We start from the raw sequence: 17174 nt of genomic DNA on the forward strand, positions 1-17174 counted from the left end.
TTCCAGAGACTACGGAATCACATAGCAAATGCCTGTTGTCTTACAGTGGTGGCATACACTATTGAATTCTGAAAGATGACAATAATCAGAAGTTTATTTCACTCCAACACTATAATTCCAATACCAGGTTTTCTAAGCTCCTGAAAAGTACAAGGCCTGTCGCATAAATTTCTGATACAAGTAAAATCAACAACATTTCCATGTATATGTGTCTTGTCTTTCTCATGAACAGAGACAATCAAGTTCCTTAACTTAATTCGGCTTTGGCACTTATAAGCCCTTCAATCGACCCGACCATGGCAATCAATGTGAGGGGCAAGCAAAAAGTGCTAAAACTTTGAAGCAGCACCCACTTTCTTGACCAGGCTTCGATGTTTCTCTGCTTAACGTACATCTGCACTGGAAAATATATTGATAGAGGCCAAAAGTAGATGCCTCCTATCACTCCCAAAACTTGGTTGAAATATGGAAATAACATACCAATTGTTGTTGTAGAAGCAACATAAACAGTCCGGAAACATAGTCTGAGAAAATTTAACCGAAAAGCCGGTAAAAGTGGGAGTTTCAAGTTGAAATCCTTGTGTATGAATCCACTGTCAGGGAATTTCCCAGAGATCCATTTTTCAACATTTGCAAATAGTGGCTGACTGTAAACCTGTCAACAGAAGGCATAGAGACAAAAGTTAACTCTCTTTCTGCTAAAAGAAGCATTTTCCTGACAAATAAGGCTGAAATCATATGTTAACACTTTCTGGTACAGATATCGTTTTGGTACCTGATATCCTCCAATTAGATGAAGCACAATGCATGCATTAGCAAAGTCGATGAGCCAATATGGCTCGTAGAATCCAAAACCTGTCAAGAGGTTCCCTGGTGTATCATCTCCGAAGGCTGCATATCCAAGTCCTCCACAGCAGAGGTAGAAAAAAGTTGTAGCAGAAATTGATATTATTGAGGCTTTCTTCATGGTCTCATTTTCATGAGGAGGTGACTTTAAAGTATCCTTCAAGTTTTGAAATTGTAATCATAGTTTAGTTCAGCAATCATAAAGTCTTCAACTATCATCAAACACCAGACAACAATATGAACTCATTATCTTATCAAACACTGTCACACCTGAATCTCAATAAGAATTAGGGAGTATGGATAGGAAAATGCTATGTCTCCGAGTGCTTGAGATACCAGCCAGATTTTCTCAGCAGTAGTCGATGTTGAGATTCCTCCAATGGTACCCTTAAGATGACCATTTCCTGCAATTTTAGCAACATCAACATCAATAAAATCTTTGTCAAGTTACTTCAAATATATACTACAATGAGCAATTTAAATATCCAACAATACAGGTTCACTGTCATACCAATAACTTTAGCAATGCCAAGTCCAAGTCCAATGAAAGCATAAGCGAAGGACATGATTGCAGCAACTACCGACAGCCAGTGAATGCTGTGAAAATTAGGTATCTGAGACAGTATTAATTGAACAACTCCGAAAGCTAGCATATAGTAAGTATCGTCATAATAACATGCAGCCTTATGCCCTTGTGTGTGGTAACAGTTTGATTTTTGAATTGCTCTGCATTCACAAGTAGAACGTTAGGGTCTTATAAAGTGGCAATGACAACCCAAGCCATACCTCTTAAAGAGGAAAACTAGTAGTAGTAGTAGTAGCAGCAGCAGCAGCAGCACCTTTTGGCTGAACTACCTCTAGTAAACTATGATGCAGTGGGAGTAAGAGCCACTTAACAACACACCTCATGCTAGTAGCAGTTGTAATTGTATATGCTATTCCCACACCATACAAGCCTACTTGCACGAAAAGGCTGCACACCCGTGCATTCTTTTTGCCTGAAAATCCATATTAAGCAAGCAAATATCTATTACAAAATGTTAATTAACAGCAAAGGGCAAAGCAGAAAGGGGTGACAAGAGATCAATATAGGTAAAGATATGATTTCGATAGTTTGATTAGACTGGCCCTCTGGTGCATGATTTATCTGAAAATTACTTTATACTGGCTCGTGAAGATGAAACTGCTTTATCAAATCCAGAAATTTTGTTAAACCGTAAGTTTTCATCTCTATGCTAATGTTGACTTTTATAGCCTGATTAATTTGAAAGTTCAAACTGTTATGACTATCAGGGAGATTACATAGAGGTAGGCAATCAGCAATAGGAAACATAGAAATTGGCAAACACCAGAAGAGGGTGACAAGTGGAGACTCAGGTACAGGCTTGCGTGAGATAATGATATTCTGTGTTCTACTTGTGGACACCTATGCAGTATGATTACAGAGTCAATAAATTGCACCGGTCAGATGGCCCACACATCATCAGCAGGATCAAGTTTTCATGTTCATCCATGATTTTATCTCTTTAAGCAATGCGTATTCACTTTATGCAGGTTTATGGCTGCACTTCTTTGAAACTGTTGTATCTAAATTTCCTTCTGATATAAGACATTGTCTAGTTTCATAGAGTGAATAGAAATATCTTGCAGGACTGCAGAAACCGTGGTGGAGCAGCAGTACAAATGCAACCAACAGTTTTTCATCGTTAGAGACGAGCAATTCAATCTACTTTTTGCAGAAACCATGGGAGTAGAGGAAGTAGTGTTTTTCTCACCTAAATTCATGTCCACAGCCTCTATGTAGGAGCGATTTCTGATGGGTCCAAGTTCAGGATCAGGAGTTCTGTAGCAGTTCCAGAGAAGTGAAGAGGAAATGAAAATGATAGATGCAAAGAGCAGCGTAGCCAAGGGTCCTGCAATCCAACCCAGTTGAGCCATGCTCCATGCCAGAGACAGCACCCCTGCCCCTATGACCCCAGTTATTATATGTGCCACCGCGGTCCATAGAGTCCCTTCACCATCAATCCATATGGTTTCCATGTGAAGAATATAGTCATAGACGAATCATGGCATGGCATGGCATGGCATGACAGATAAAAAAACTCGGAAATGCTACATGGCTAAAAGAGTTGACGATAGACATACCAGTTCTGTTAATGACAGTATCCTGTGGCTGTTGCTTATGCAACAGTGGTGTCTGATGATCAACATGCGCTTCTCCCATGGCGTCTAATAAGGCAATGCTCTCTGAGTCCTGTGTTGTGTGTGACACAAACTTCTAGGTGTTACAAGCAAGTTCGAAATTGAATTTAAACCTCCCTTACGTGTGGCTTCGAACTTGTGTCACAGAATTTTCAAAATTTTTTGTTTATTATATATATATTTTTAATGATCTTTTTAAAATAGTTTTTTAATTTAATAATTAATATAATAAAATAATCCCATAAATTTTACTCAATATTTTCTTAATTTTTAAATTTCTCCTCATCCTTTTCTTTCTTTTTCTTTTTTACTTTACACTTTCTCTTTAACTCACAACTAAAACACGATTCATTTTTTGACAAGATTTACGAACATGAGTTTGCGAGTTTCGACCCAGAAAAACAAAACCACTCATTGTGAAATTAAAGGAGATAAAGCTTTTTTTTTTCATCTTCTATTTTTTATTTATATTATTTATATATTTAATCATTATATTAAATCTTGTATATAGTATGTAATGATAATTTTATATTTAATATTTTAAATTTAAATAAAAATAAAATAAAAATATTGAATGTCTAGCTGTATTACTTTTTTTGTTCAGGTTTGATCAAAATATAAATTTAACAATTGACAAATTCTTTTAAAACGGGAATCTTTTGCGGTCAAAGTCAATGCTTTTAAAATGAACACGTGTAAATCAATCGTTAAGTGTTTCTTTGTCGTTTGCAAGAATTATTAAAATGAACACGTGTAATTTGATTTGTTTGATTCATTTGGAGCATTCCGAGCATTTCTTTCGCTTTCTTACCGACATTGCATCAGTCCAAACGTTTCTTTTGTTTCTTATCTAAATATGATTAATTATTATTATTATTTTTTATTTCTGAACAGGATCATCAATTTTTGGTTTCTTATTTAAATATAATTAATTATTTTTTTCTAAAAAAAATAATATAGAAAAGCTCTGGCAAAATCCAGACATGGTAAGTGGGCAACTGTCCTGCTAGATGGGAGAGTTTAAGGCTGCTTTGGGCTCTTTTGCCCTAACCTTTTATCCGTTGGGCCTTGATCTCGGTTTGTTTTTTAGGCAGAGTTGGGCTTGGGCTTGTATAAATGTCACTGGGCTGTTCCCGGTGGTTGTTCTGTTTTTCCTTTTTTTTTTTCCCGGGAAAACCCTCGCCGGCCGCCTGGCCCTGCTCTCGTTTATCTTTCTAACTCCCTCTTTCCCTCGCCTCCTCCCTTCTCCTGTGAAGAAGAAGAATAAGAAGGCGGTAGTCTTCGTTTGGGAGGAGGAGTTATCGGCGGCGCTTTTCGTTCTTTTTTTGAAGAGAAAGATAAAGGATGGGAAGAAGATTAGGAGGCGGAAGGTCCCCCTCCTACTCTGTGCTTAACCAAAGGATTCTCCTCCGTCGAATCCAGTCGTGCCAGCACAACGCTCGCTCCACCGTCGATGAAATGGTGGAGCACCTTCAAACTAACTACCCTGATTACAGACGCATCAAGCGACAACCTTTAACCAGGAATGTCCGACAGGCCTTACAAGCTCTGCACCCTTGTTCCAAAAACACCCAAAAGTCCTCTCTTTCCGTTTCTGATTTCAAGTTTGATGATGATGGACGTGATGAACATGCCGTTGCACCTTCTTCTTCTTCTTCTCCTCCTCCTCCTTCGCGTTCTTGGAAGAAACCCAGGAGAACCGATGAGACTGAAGGAAGGTTACAGCGTATGGAGGATTTGCACCTTCAAAGGAGACAGAGTCAGCACCAGTCCGACTCCGAGTCAGACTCGGAGTCATCCTCTTCTTCCTCATCATCATCTTCATCTGAAGAAGAAGAAGATGGGGCAGTTTCAACTTCGGAAGATGCCATTTATGGCCAAAAAGAGGAGCCCAAATTTGATTTAATGAAATCAATGCTGCGACAAGGTTACACTCAATGCAACAGCTCAAAATGGAAGCTTGAAGAAAAGAATATCGAAATGGAGGTTGCATCTAATAAGCTTAGGAATAAGATTGATATGACCAATGCGAACAAAGTGAGTGCTGAATTGAAAGAGGAAACAAAGGTTTCAGCTTCTGTAGGCGCTGCTGCTGCTGATGGTGTGGAGGTGAAAGGGAAAGAGGGCCCAAGGTTCAGGGATTTGGGTGGGATGGGAGGAGTGTTGGAGGAGTTGAAGATGGAAGTCATTGTGCCTCTTTACCACCCACATTTGCCACGGTGGTTGGGAGTCAGGCCAATGGCTGGCATTTTGCTCCATGGGCCGCCTGGCTGCGGCAAGACCAAATTGGCCCATGCCATTGCCAATGAGACTGGTGTTCCTTTCTATAAAATTTCGGCTCCCGAGGTGGTTTCTGGTGTCTCAGGTATTCATCTTCTGATTTCTTTCTATACCTTTCCTTGTTGAATATGATAATTAGGCTGAGCACGATTCTTGGAGTTGTTGCATAGAGTTTGGATAAATGATATTACTTCGTTAATCATGACGGGAAGCTTTTGCCAAGGCAATGTATTTGCTAATAGTATATAGCTTCATTTTTAATTTCTCAGGTGCATCGGAAGAAAATATCAGGGAACTCTTCTCAAAAGCATACAGGACTGCCCCATCAATTGTATTTATTGATGAGATTGATGCTATTGCATCTAAAAGAGAAAATCTGCAGAGGGAGATGGAGCGCCGGATTGTCACTCAGTTAATGACCTGTATGGATGAGTCTCATAGACTTGTGCAACCAAACGATAAAGAGTCAAATTTGGAGAGCTCTGATTCCAAACCAGGTTATGTCCTTGTAATTGGAGCTACCAATAGACCTGATGCTGTTGACCCTGCACTACGGCGGCCTGGACGATTTGATCGTGAGATTGTTCTTGGTGTTCCGGATGAAATTGCCAGGCATGAGATCCTTTCTGTGCTTACACGTAATCTTAGACTTGAAGGCTCTTTCGATCTTTTGAAAATAGCTAGGGCAACACCAGGGTTTGTTGGAGCAGATTTGGCTGCCTTGGCTAACAAGGCTGGTAATCTTGCCATGAAGAGGATTATAGACCAAAGAAAGCATGAGTTTTCTAGAGAATCTATAGATGAGGAACAAGCTGATGAGTGGTGGAGGCAGCCTTGGTTGCCCGAGGAGATGGAAAAGCTCACCATCACTATGGCTGATTTTGAGGTAATTAAAGCTAAACCTCTTTATAGAGTTCTAATGAACTATAGAGTTACACTTGATGCTTTTATAATAGTTTGAAACTAAGGTGGTGTATTTCTGTATCTGTTATGCAGAAGTAATTCTTTTACATTGGAAGGTTTTATATGAAACTTATGCCCTTTTGTTAATGTATTTGCTTAATTTGGTCATGCCCTTTTGTTTTTCCTCTTTTTAATAAAGAAATGGAAAAATGTTTTACCTGCAGGAAGCAGCTAAAATGGTTCAACCCTCATCAAGAAGAGAGGGATTCTCTACAATTCCTAATGTTAAGTGGGAAGATGTTGGTGGTCTTGAATTCCTAAGGCAGGAGTTCGACCGTTACATAGTTAGGCGCATAAAATTTCCAGAGGATTATGCGGTAATTATAGATAGTTACTACCTCTTTATTCTCTCTCTCTCTCTCTCTCTCACACACACACACATATATATATATATATATATATATATATATATATCCTGTTCAAAAAAGAGGTACTAATAGACATTGAACATTGAAATGATTTAAAAGGAGTAGGATTAGCCTTCTTAACATGGTAAATGAAAGGAAGGCAACCATGGAAAAATTGGATAGAATGTCTGGAACATGTCTTACATGGTCTCCATTTTGGTTGACTTGCAGTCTCAGCGCAACTATAATCTAGGCCCATATCTACTTTGTCAGTCAGATTGCTATAGTAAATTCGCTTCTCAAATCTTTGAATTATTCACAATGTCAGGAATTTGGAGTGGACTTGGAGACAGGATTTTTGCTTTATGGACCACCAGGCTGTGGTAAAACTTTGATTGCAAAGGCTGTCGCTAACGAGGCTGGAGCCAATTTCATTCACATCAAGGTCAGTCTACAGCATATATTTCCACTTGTTTTCGATTTCTTGTTCACATTTTGTTTGTTAAAGATGATGTTAACTGGTACTTTAATTCTGTAAGCTAATTTTCCTATGTTTGTGTTACATTGAAATCTAATGATCATGAGTGCATTTGCTGATCAGGGCCCTGAACTTTTGAATAAATATGTTGGAGAAAGTGAGCTGGCAGTTCGGACGTTATTCAGCCGTGCTAGGACGTGTTCACCATGCATACTTTTTTTTGATGAGGTCTATGGTCCTCTATTTTTCCATTTCTAAATGAAAGAATTCTGGAGAAACTATTACTACTCCTAATATCTTGAGATTTGATATTTTTAAGGCCTTTCTGATAATGTGTAGGTGGATGCTTTGACCACAAAGCGTGGAAAAGAGGGGGGATGGGTTGTTGAGCGACTTCTGAACCAGGTTAGATAATCTGTAATGGCAATCTCTAAATGAACTCATGATCACCTTTTTATCTTTTCCGTATTACAAATTTTCAAATTGCAAAGAATGACATGGAAGCATCGATCATAATTGCAGTTACTCATAGAGTTAGATGGTGCAGATCAGCGGCGTGGTGTATATGTTATTGGTGCCACTAATAGGTAGAATCTGTTGTTTTCCATTTTTTGAACAGGGATCACCCCTTATCTTTTCTTTACTCAGTTTGGCTTTGGCATTTGTTTTGGCAGACCTGAGGTTATGGATCGTGCTGTCTTACGGCCTGGTAGGTTTGGCAAACTTCTCTATGTCCCTCTCCCCAATCCAGATGAACGTGGGTTGATCTTGAAAGCTCTTGCTAGGAAGAAGCCAATAGATGCCAGTGTCGATTTGAGTGCCCTTGGACGTATGGAGGCTTGTGAAAATTTAAGTGGGGCTGATCTTTCTGCACTGGTATGCCAGCATTTTATTTTTTTGCTTGAGTGAAGTTAACAATTGAAAACATCTTCTGAAACCTTTTGTGGGGGCTGGTTTTGCTGCATTGCTTCATCACTATTCTTGGAGATCAATTTCCATTAACTGCCATTAGGAAACAACTAACAGAATTTCCTTCTTTCGTTCTTGTTTTTTTTCCCCTTCAGCAGTAGTCAATTAGCCATGTATACATAGAAGCCTTGTTCTACATTAAAGTCCCAGAAATTATGTACTATGTAGGGACTGGTTTTTCCTGAAAGACTAATTTACCCTTTTGATGCTTCCTCATTAAACACAAGACATGTTAAGGCTAGCCCAGAATGTAAAACACTCTGCAAAAAAAACCCCTGACCTGTTTCACAATTCTAGACTTGAACTAAGTGTCTTATGCACATTGTACTTCTATAAGAACTTAAACCATAATCCTGAAACAAAATTGTAAAACTTTAATCAAATTGGGCTTGAAAACATTCAGATGAATGAAGCTGCAATGGCTGCTTTGGAAGAGAAACTCACATCAACTGGGATCTCAGAGACTTCATTGACAATCAAGACGTTCCATTTTGAACGAGCATTGAGTAAAATCTCACCCTCAGTCTCCGATAAGGTATATTTTATCTTCACTCACGCAATTATGGCTTCTGATGAAAAGATTCTTGATAGCATTCACTTGGTAATTCTGTAATTAACCTATTTTAATATCTTGATCATCTGGGAACAGCAAAAACAGTTCTACCAGGTATTGTCAGAGAGCTTTAAAGCAGCTTGAGAAGAGACAAATACCCTTTGTTATACCATTAGCAGGAGCTGTTATTGATGTCTGATACTGAGAATCGGATAGCAAAGAAGTTATTCTCAACATTAAGATGGATGGATGTGAATTGTTCAACTGTACTCTGTTTATATGTTTTTTTTTTGGCCTAATATACGAGTTTTGATGGGAACTCTTCATGAGGGAAAGGAATTTTGTGCCGGCACATTATGATTTTGTTAGTGGTGGAAGTAGTTTGCAGAAAATACAGCGGAGAAACATGTATTTACCCCTTTTAAGAAATGCGAAGGGACTTGTTGTATTAGTTCACCCTTTTGAATGTAAAACCATGACGAATTATACGTACCAAGATATAAACTTTAGCTTTTGTGTTTTTATTTTTAATAATTGAGAGAAGGGGATTCGACCTTTGCTCTTTAAGTAAGGGGTTCATGCATCAACCAATAAGTCAAATACTTGATAAACTTTATCTTTCAACTTCCCTTTTTCCTTTGAATCAATCAAGAAATTTAAAGGCAAATTGACTGCTGAATGTGGCATTCTTTTCTGCTGTATGATGAACTTGATACATCTGTAGATTTAGCTCTATTTTGAAAAGCTCGATATGTCTGTATAATCCAATATCAAGCTTGGAGTTCATGAAATTCATTTGCTCTATAAAAACCAAGCAATAAACCTAAATTTTCCAGCAGACATAATATGTATAGTTTTCCTCTATGGTCATGAAGTGATTGCAGTGAACTGCTATCCTAATTTTGCACTAATAAGCCCTTGAATCGACCCTATCAAGCCTACTATTGTCACAAGCAAGCAAACAGAGCTGAAACTCCTAAGAACGATCCATTTTCTGGTCCAGGGTTGAATTTTCTTCTGCACAAAGTACATTTCCACTGGAAAATATATAGCCAAGGGCCAAAAGTTCAATGCCCCGAGCACTCCTAAAACCTGGTTGAAGTATGGGAAGATCATTGCAAGAATAGTCGTGGATGCAACATAGGCTGTTCGAAAGCATATCTTGAAAAGATTAATCTGAAACGTAGGCAACAATGGGAGTTTGAATGTATAGAACTTATTCACAAATCCACTGCCTGGGAACTTCTCAGTAAACCATCTCTCCACAAATGCAAACACTGGCTGACTGTAAATCTGACAGGAAAAACAGGAGGTGAAACATGATTGTAAGCAACAGTATCAATCCCATTAACACTGCGAGATATGTTCCAAGATTTAAGGAATTGCAATCTAGCATGCACAAGTACCTGATATCCTCCCACCAGATGAAGAACAATGCAAGCATTAGCAAAATCAATGAGCCAGTAAGGCTCGTAAAATCCAAATCCTGTCAAGAGATTTCCAGGTGTGTTGTTGCCAAAGGCAGCATATCCGAAGCATCCACAACAGAGGTAGAAGAAGGTTGTTACAAAGATTGAAATCATTGAGGCCTTTTTCATGGTCTTGTTCTCTGGTGGAGGTGACCTCAAAGTATCCTTCATTCAAACAATTCTATGATTCAGTTTAACATCCCAGGTACGAGAGTGGTTTCTGCTTGAATGGTGAAAATTTCTTGTTTTTTGAAAGAAATGAAGCCATACCTGTATTTCTAGAAGAATGATTGAATATGGGTAGGCAAAAGCAATGTCTCCAAGTGCCTGGAATGATAACCATAGTTTATCAGCAATACTAGCAGCAGGCACTCCAGTTATACTCCCCTTAATCTCTCCATTTTCTGCCATTGGAAACATAAGTCTTAAATGAGTTCTATTGTCTGATAAACTCAGGATATCAAAAATAAAATATAACTTTTGAGTTATAGATTTTTGTTTGTTGTTTTGACTAAGTCAGATAGTTATATTAGTGCCATACAGATAGATAATTTACCAATTTCTTCTCAGGTCTCAATCAGTAATAGAAATATGAGATTGGAATGTCTGATGGGGCATCAGTAGGTTTGAATAAGTAACAGAAATGAGGAAATTTGAGTGCAAATTCACAGCTGTACCTATCACTTGTGCAAACCCAAGTCCAAATCCTATGAAAGAGTAAGTAAAAGACATGATTGCAGCAACCACTGAAAGCCATTCCATGTTGTGGAAATCTGGTATCTGTGACATTACAACCTGAACAGCTCCAAACAGCAGCATATAGGGAGTATCTCCATATGAACATGGAGCATTATGCCCTTCTCTGTGGTAACAGTTTGATTTCTGAATTGCTCTGTATTAGGCCAAAATGAAAAATAAACATAAAACCATTAATCTTCAGGATCCTTATTCCTTATCAATCTGAAGCCATTACAAATTAACAGTAAAGAAAAGTAGGGAAAAAGGAGAAAAGATAGAGTTGTGTCGACCTCAGGATTTCTTAAATACTAAATACAAAATCTACACTTTTCACTGCAAAGAGCTGATAATACGATGATATATGATGGGGTATAAGGGATTCACCAAGTACCTCATACAGGTTGAAGTTGTAATTACATAAGCAATATCAGTCCCGTACAGGCTCAAGTTTTGAAGCAAAGCACACAACCATGTCCGTTTTCTACCTGAACTATCAGTTAACCATATCAGACTTCACAGGATGATACCTACTAAAAGGATAAAAGCACTTCACTCGATCAGAGTTCCTATCATGGAAACTAGAGAGGGATTTTAACAAGAAGAAAGAAGAGTGAAAGTTTTGCTTTTAACTACCGAGATACAGTCTAACAGCATCCATGTAAGACTTGTTTCGTGTTCCATCGTTGGACCGATAACAATCAGAAAGAAGGAAGGCGGAAACATAGGTCATAGTAGCAAAAATGAGCAGGGCAGTAGGCCCTGCTATCCATCCTAGCTGTGAAGTACTCCATGCCAGGGACAGAACTCCAGAGCCGATGACAGCAGTGATTATGTGAGCAACGCAACTCCACAAGGTTCCTGATGAATCGAGTTCCCACACACACCGAAAGATTAATTTCAAAGGTTGGACGAAAAGAAAAGCATCAATAGTACTAAATGAAACGCAGTAGTCGTGAGAGCGCCATTACCAGTTCTTGCTGGATGACCATCATCGTCACAGCCGCCATTACTAAGCTCGAGGAAATGCTGAACTGCCATTGTATTCCAGTTCAAAGTAGGCGGTGGAATATTAATGAAGCACAAGCCCTTAAAAAAGCTGTCTATGGAGTACTATCTGTTACTTGTCTCTCTCAAATGGATTCACAACCCCTCCGTCTTTTGTTTGACTCCTTGACTTGAGTAAGTTATTTGATCACGGAAAAACACTTCAATGAGCGTCACTCATGAGGCGGTTTCTTCAATATAGACGACAAGATCCAGCTTATATAAACACTGCCCAATTTAGCAACTGCTTGAAGCAATTGTAAGAAAAGTGGAAAGGGAACTTTCAAATCTTAAAAGTTTTTCCTACTCACCTATCGTTCTTGATCATATGATGACATGGGCTACTTGGACAATTCAAGATAAACGTTTCTTTGCTTTCACTCTGGGTCCTCTCTCTTACTCCCTGGGCTCACTCCTCACTCTGCAAACCACAAAGTGAAAGGACCTCATATGTAGACGGTGAATTCTCAGAAATTGTGGTAAGAAATTAAAAAATGAGATGCAAGAGAGTGTAAGTTAATCGACACCCAAAAACACAATAATCTTACCAGCTAGAGGCTGGAAGAGATGAGCCTTGACCTTGAACCTATGTGTAGTAACTGCTTCACTAGCAGAAAATATTTTGTGTGGTCTTAAGCTAGTTTGCCTAACTGATTAGTTCTTGCCCTCCCACATACGTAATTAAGTAATGGGTTGTCATTCTTGTTGCAGTTCCTCTCACTGTTCCTATTACAATTTATTGATCGTATATGAGCCACAACATAGCTTTAGAATCTTAGGATTGGGAAGCAGAGGTAGGTGGGCGGTTAGTTAAAGTGAAAAACAAGGATCTAAATCAAGATCAGCTTAGTTTCCATGAAACTTTAGGTGCCACTCTTAATCGATAATCGCTCCATCACCACCTACCTTTCTTCGGGATCTTTCGTTCTTAGTACTGGTAACTTTCACTTGTTCCCTTACTACCTTTCGTTTTAGTTGAAACATTGAGAACTTTGATTCCAGCAGGCAACAAGCTTAGAATTCATGGCAAAGGTTTGTTGGAGGGGTAAAAAGCTATGTCGAAAGCCTAGACGAGATTAGTCATCCTAGTTGTTGCCTGTGGCTGTCGTATTTAAGCTGAAAATGAGAGACAATGAAAGGAGACCACGTAATCCGACAACATGCAATCATGTGAGAAGGGAATCTCTTCCTCATGGTTGTATTCACATTCTGCTTCACAGAAACCAGAAACAGATATGCGAAAAAGCATTTAATGATCTTTCTAAAAATACCCCACAGATTAATGTTCCCCTTGCTTTGCATTAATTACCAACAGCAGGTCCTTATCTAAAACATCCTCTCCCATTCTTGTGCAGATGGGGCTCCGGAGGCCTTATTGACTGTGAAACAAGAACAGATATATTCACTGCTTTTGCATTTGTTACATTTCCTTTTGATGGGATATCCCTGAATCCCCTATGATGAATGGGGAACTACTTATCAAAGTAATACTAAGATGTTTCATATGAAAAGAGAGGAAGAAAGAAAGAAAAGTCTGGTCATGCTCATGCTAGAATTGCTAAAGGTGTCAACGGACAAATTCTGCCGAATTTGCGGAGCAGGTGGGTGAGGTAAACAAAAGTTGATATAGAAGTTAGAAAAGGCCCCATGATTGCCCAATTCCCACACTAGTTGCAATTTCTGCTGTCTGTCCTGTCCTATGCATCGTAATAACTAATAATTCAATCAAAAGGGCCAAAGTTTTCAAAAGGGTCCTTGAATACAAATTGCTTGATGGTTTTGGTCCAAGAAGAAAACTCCAAAAATGAAAAATTTATCATGGCTCCACTTGAGCTGCTGATTTGAGCCCACTAGAAATGAAAGAATGGACCATTGTACAAAGTTTTCATGGTTTGGTGCTTGATTTCAGCCTGATCTAGATATTGACAGAAACTCTTTTTTTTTCTCTTTTCTTTTAAAGAGAAAAAACAAAAACCAAGATTAAGAAGAAGAAGCCATATATCCACACCTACATGAATGATGGATCTGTATACTCTTCTGATTCATACAAAGTAATTAAAGAGAGAAAAAGAGTAGGAAATTTAGATCATACTTGATGCTAGAAGCAGAGGTGATGATATAGGCGAGTGCATTCCCATACAAGCTCTCTTGTGCAATTACTCCACACACTTTGTGGCTCTTCTCTCCTGCATGCATAATGTTTCTTTTCCATTACTTTTTCCTTCATACATGTATATATTCACCAAAAGTACTCGAAGTTGGAAAAAAAACCCATCAACCTTTCAATGTAGAAGAAGACAGAAACCATGAATGCTTAACCACTATAAATCACAAATGGCACTGGTCGAGATGTGGAGTAAAGCATTTGTTATTTTGCTTCACTATTTAACATATATTCTATCTACTCCATTACCAGAATATATTAATCTAAAACATGTCGATATATATATATATATTCATCTTATTCTAAACAAACGAATCAGAGAATATTGGCTTGTATCAAACAGACAAATACCACAGAAAAAGAATGCAGACGGAACAAGTGAACAGTATAAAAAGAGCATAAAAAGAAATATTTCTTGCATCAGACCCCCACAAACTTGCAAGAGTAGTCAAAGTAATGAAGTTTAGCGCAAGAAGCAATCTTGTCTTATATATAGACTAGTGTAATAGTAGTATCTAGCATGATTTGAGCAATGTTTACAGGTCACAAATCAAGCGGCTATTGAGCAAAAAATACAAATCATAGGGCTCTCTACGTGCAGATTCCTTACACTAATCGTCTGTCACACTTTATATTTCTTTAAATAATAACAAACTGGGCCAAATAGAGTAGAGTTAAAGTGCAAGGTGTGCGTCAAAACTGATGGTGAAACAAGGTAAAGGTAAAAAAAAGTAGGGGGAAAACGTGAAACCACTGCTTTTTTTGCTTACCCAAATACAATTTGACAGCATCCATGTAAGATTTGATTCTGATGGGACCATGTTCAGGGTCAGGATACATGTAGCAGTCACATAGGAGGTTGGTAGAAACAAGGGTTATGCCTGCAAAGACAAGCATGGACATGGGGCCTGCAATCCATCCTAGCTGAGCAGTGCTCCACGCAAGAGATAGAACTCCTGCCCCTATCACTCCTGTTATGACGTGTGCTGTTGCAGTCCAAAGAGTCCCTTCAGAAGATGTCAAAAGTAAATTAAAAAAATTTAGCCCCAGAATATGGAAAAAGATAAACAAAGTGTATTTATTATGTATAATTCAAATGGTTAGCCAAAACCCAAAGTAGATTAGGCATGGGCAAGAGCTAGAACTATGGGAACTGGAATCATTGATTGCTTTATGAAAGATCCAAATGAAGTAGTTGAAAATCTGCCTACTCTTTACTAGGCAAATTTGGGCAGTTTTTCCACCACAAACTAATAGTAATAAAAAGAAGATTAGGCAGATTGTACCAAAATCTGGTTCTTTGTAATTGCCACAAAGTTAGCAGTCAATTCTTAAGCCTCTTTTTTTTCTTTATTATCATATTCAATTCTCACAGGTTCAAGCTGCAGTAATCATCATGTATATGGGCATTGTACATGCCTGCCCCTCTAGAAGTCTATTACCAGATGTACAAAAAAAGACATGCATGTACAAGACAGATGTAAAAGGTTCAGTTCTCTAATTACCATTATGTAGACTTACTTGTTCATGAATGACGAACCATTTGCTATAAGACAACATCCCAATATTGGAAGCAGTGAGTGAAAATTCATGACAACGATGATGACTTGTACTAAACTTGTAATGCTGTAATGTTTGAAATATGGTAGGGCGGCTTATGTCATTATCAAAGGTTACTATCTAACTTGATACTTGCGTGTTTGGAAAACTCAAATATCTCTCTTTCAAACTGCAACTACCATTCAAGCAACTAACTAAAAACACATTTGCAGAATCAACTAACGGTTTCGTACATTAAGCACTTTTCCCTTTTTTGGCTGAAATCACAGTAACTTGAATAAGGAAAAAACCCTTTCTCCTTGAAAGACGACAGCAGTTAAAGTGGCAGAACAAAAGATGAAATGATTGATCAGAAAACAAATCAAAATGGTCTCATGTGTTCTATCTCCTTGCAATGTTTTCCAATACAAATTGGAGACATGAAAGCAATGAACTGTATATCCTTAACAGTCACCAGGAAAAAGAAGGAAGGAAGAAAGAAAAGGGTCATCAGTTAAAGAATACCTGTTCTTTCGACAGGCCATGCTGATACCTCAGTACTTGAGGAAGAACTTGCCAGCAATGGAGACTGGTTGTCTTCTCCTTCTTCCCCCATGTTTCTTATTCAACCAAGAACTGTCTTTTCGAACAGAAATGCTCGAGAATGAAAGGAAAGAGAAGTTAACGAGAGAAAAGGCAGACTGACAGGCTAAAGCAAGGTGGTTATAGGCAGTTGATAAAAGTAATACGATGTACATCGAATCATCTGAATATGATGATTGCTCAAAAGTTCCTTTTATCTCATTGAACCTTAAACTATATCAATTAAGTGAAGAAATGTCAGACATGTTGAAGGTTTGGTAAGGTTAGTGAGACCAGATTTTTTAGTTTGACAAGATCAGCAATCCAAGCCACCTTAGATGTTTGAACACTATGAACATCACATATATATATTATATATATATATATATTTCTGTCATTGTCAAGTAAAATGTCAATTAACTCAACTACTCAAGCAGTCAGTCCAGCTCCTGTATGATAGTCCCTTCACATGTCTACTAGTCTTATACAGATTGAGAAAGAAAGTCAGACTGATTTGTCATTTGCTTTTTCCTTTTTTTGTTTTTCCCTTTTTGTTGCATCAATTTATATGACAAAATTCGCCTTAAATACATAAGAAATACATAAGTGTTAAAGTTGTGTGATTGGCTCTGTGGGTGTTGGGCAGGCAAAGGCGACTTTGGGTCCAAACCTTAACTTTTTGAGCCCTTGCCCTGCGGTTGAATCAAGTTTGGGTTAAAATTGGGCTTGGTCCATGAGATATTTGGTTCATTCATCAAGTTAGTTCACCTTTTTTTTTCCTTCATTATAAGAGCTTAGTTTGCATTTTGGTTTTACATTAACCTCAAATTCTCATGAATATCCTCAGCAGAAAGAAAGCCACTGGTGTTTGACATGAAAGTTATACATTTTTGACAGGAGAGGCAGTGTTTTAAGTCACCTGTTGGTTTCTGCACAAATTGAAAAAGTTTTAACAATTTTCATCCATATTATAGGCAGTAGATTCATATCTCAATGCCAT

At 38.1% G+C, this 17174-nt stretch overlaps 3 protein-coding genes across 9 annotated transcripts; 1 reads left to right on the forward strand and 2 right to left on the reverse strand.

Annotated features, from left to right (window-relative positions):
• Positions 36-3175, reverse strand: LOC18593186 (probable amino acid permease 7). The gene is made up of 7 exons (XM_018124701.1): positions 2992-3175; positions 2622-2858; positions 1751-1844; positions 1358-1572; positions 1117-1250; positions 776-1003; positions 36-655 (listed from the first exon to the last, which is right to left on the reverse strand). The coding sequence occupies exons 1-7, from the start codon at positions 3068-3070 to the stop codon at positions 248-250; spliced, it is 1395 nt and encodes a 464-aa protein (XP_017980190.1). The 5' UTR covers positions 3071-3175; the 3' UTR covers positions 36-247.
• Positions 4222-9162, forward strand: LOC18593187 (cell division control protein 48 homolog C). Its single transcript, XM_018124731.1, has 10 exons — positions 4222-5413; positions 5598-6214; positions 6456-6608; positions 6967-7083; positions 7240-7344; positions 7456-7521; positions 7639-7703; positions 7791-7992; positions 8489-8620; positions 8735-9162. Exons 1-10 carry the CDS (start codon positions 4393-4395, stop codon positions 8780-8782), a joined length of 2526 nt encoding a protein of 841 aa, XP_017980220.1. The 5' UTR covers positions 4222-4392; the 3' UTR covers positions 8783-9162.
• Positions 9306-16437, reverse strand: LOC18593188 (probable amino acid permease 7). Of its 7 annotated transcripts, none has more exons than XM_018124734.1 (9): positions 13982-14070; positions 12201-12310; positions 11814-12117; positions 11479-11703; positions 11237-11330; positions 10785-10999; positions 10378-10511; positions 10045-10272; positions 9306-9931 (listed from the first exon to the last, which is right to left on the reverse strand). In XM_018124734.1, exons 3-9 carry the CDS (start codon positions 11881-11883, stop codon positions 9530-9532), a joined length of 1368 nt encoding a protein of 455 aa, XP_017980223.1. In that variant the 5' UTR covers positions 11884-12117; positions 12201-12310; positions 13982-14070; the 3' UTR covers positions 9306-9529. The 7 variants fall into 7 exon arrangements, with proteins under 7 accessions (XP_017980223.1, XP_007020348.2, XP_007020347.2 ...); XM_007020286.2 differs by lacking the exon at positions 13982-14070 and adding an exon at positions 12438-12972 and having other exon boundaries at positions 11814-12105; XM_007020285.2 differs by lacking the exon at positions 13982-14070 and adding an exon at positions 12438-12972.

The sequence above is a fragment of the Theobroma cacao genome, chromosome 7 (assembly GCF_000208745.1).
Source record: "Theobroma cacao cultivar B97-61/B2 chromosome 7, Criollo_cocoa_genome_V2, whole genome shotgun sequence".
NCBI classification, from domain to species: domain Eukaryota; kingdom Viridiplantae; phylum Streptophyta; class Magnoliopsida; order Malvales; family Malvaceae; genus Theobroma; species Theobroma cacao.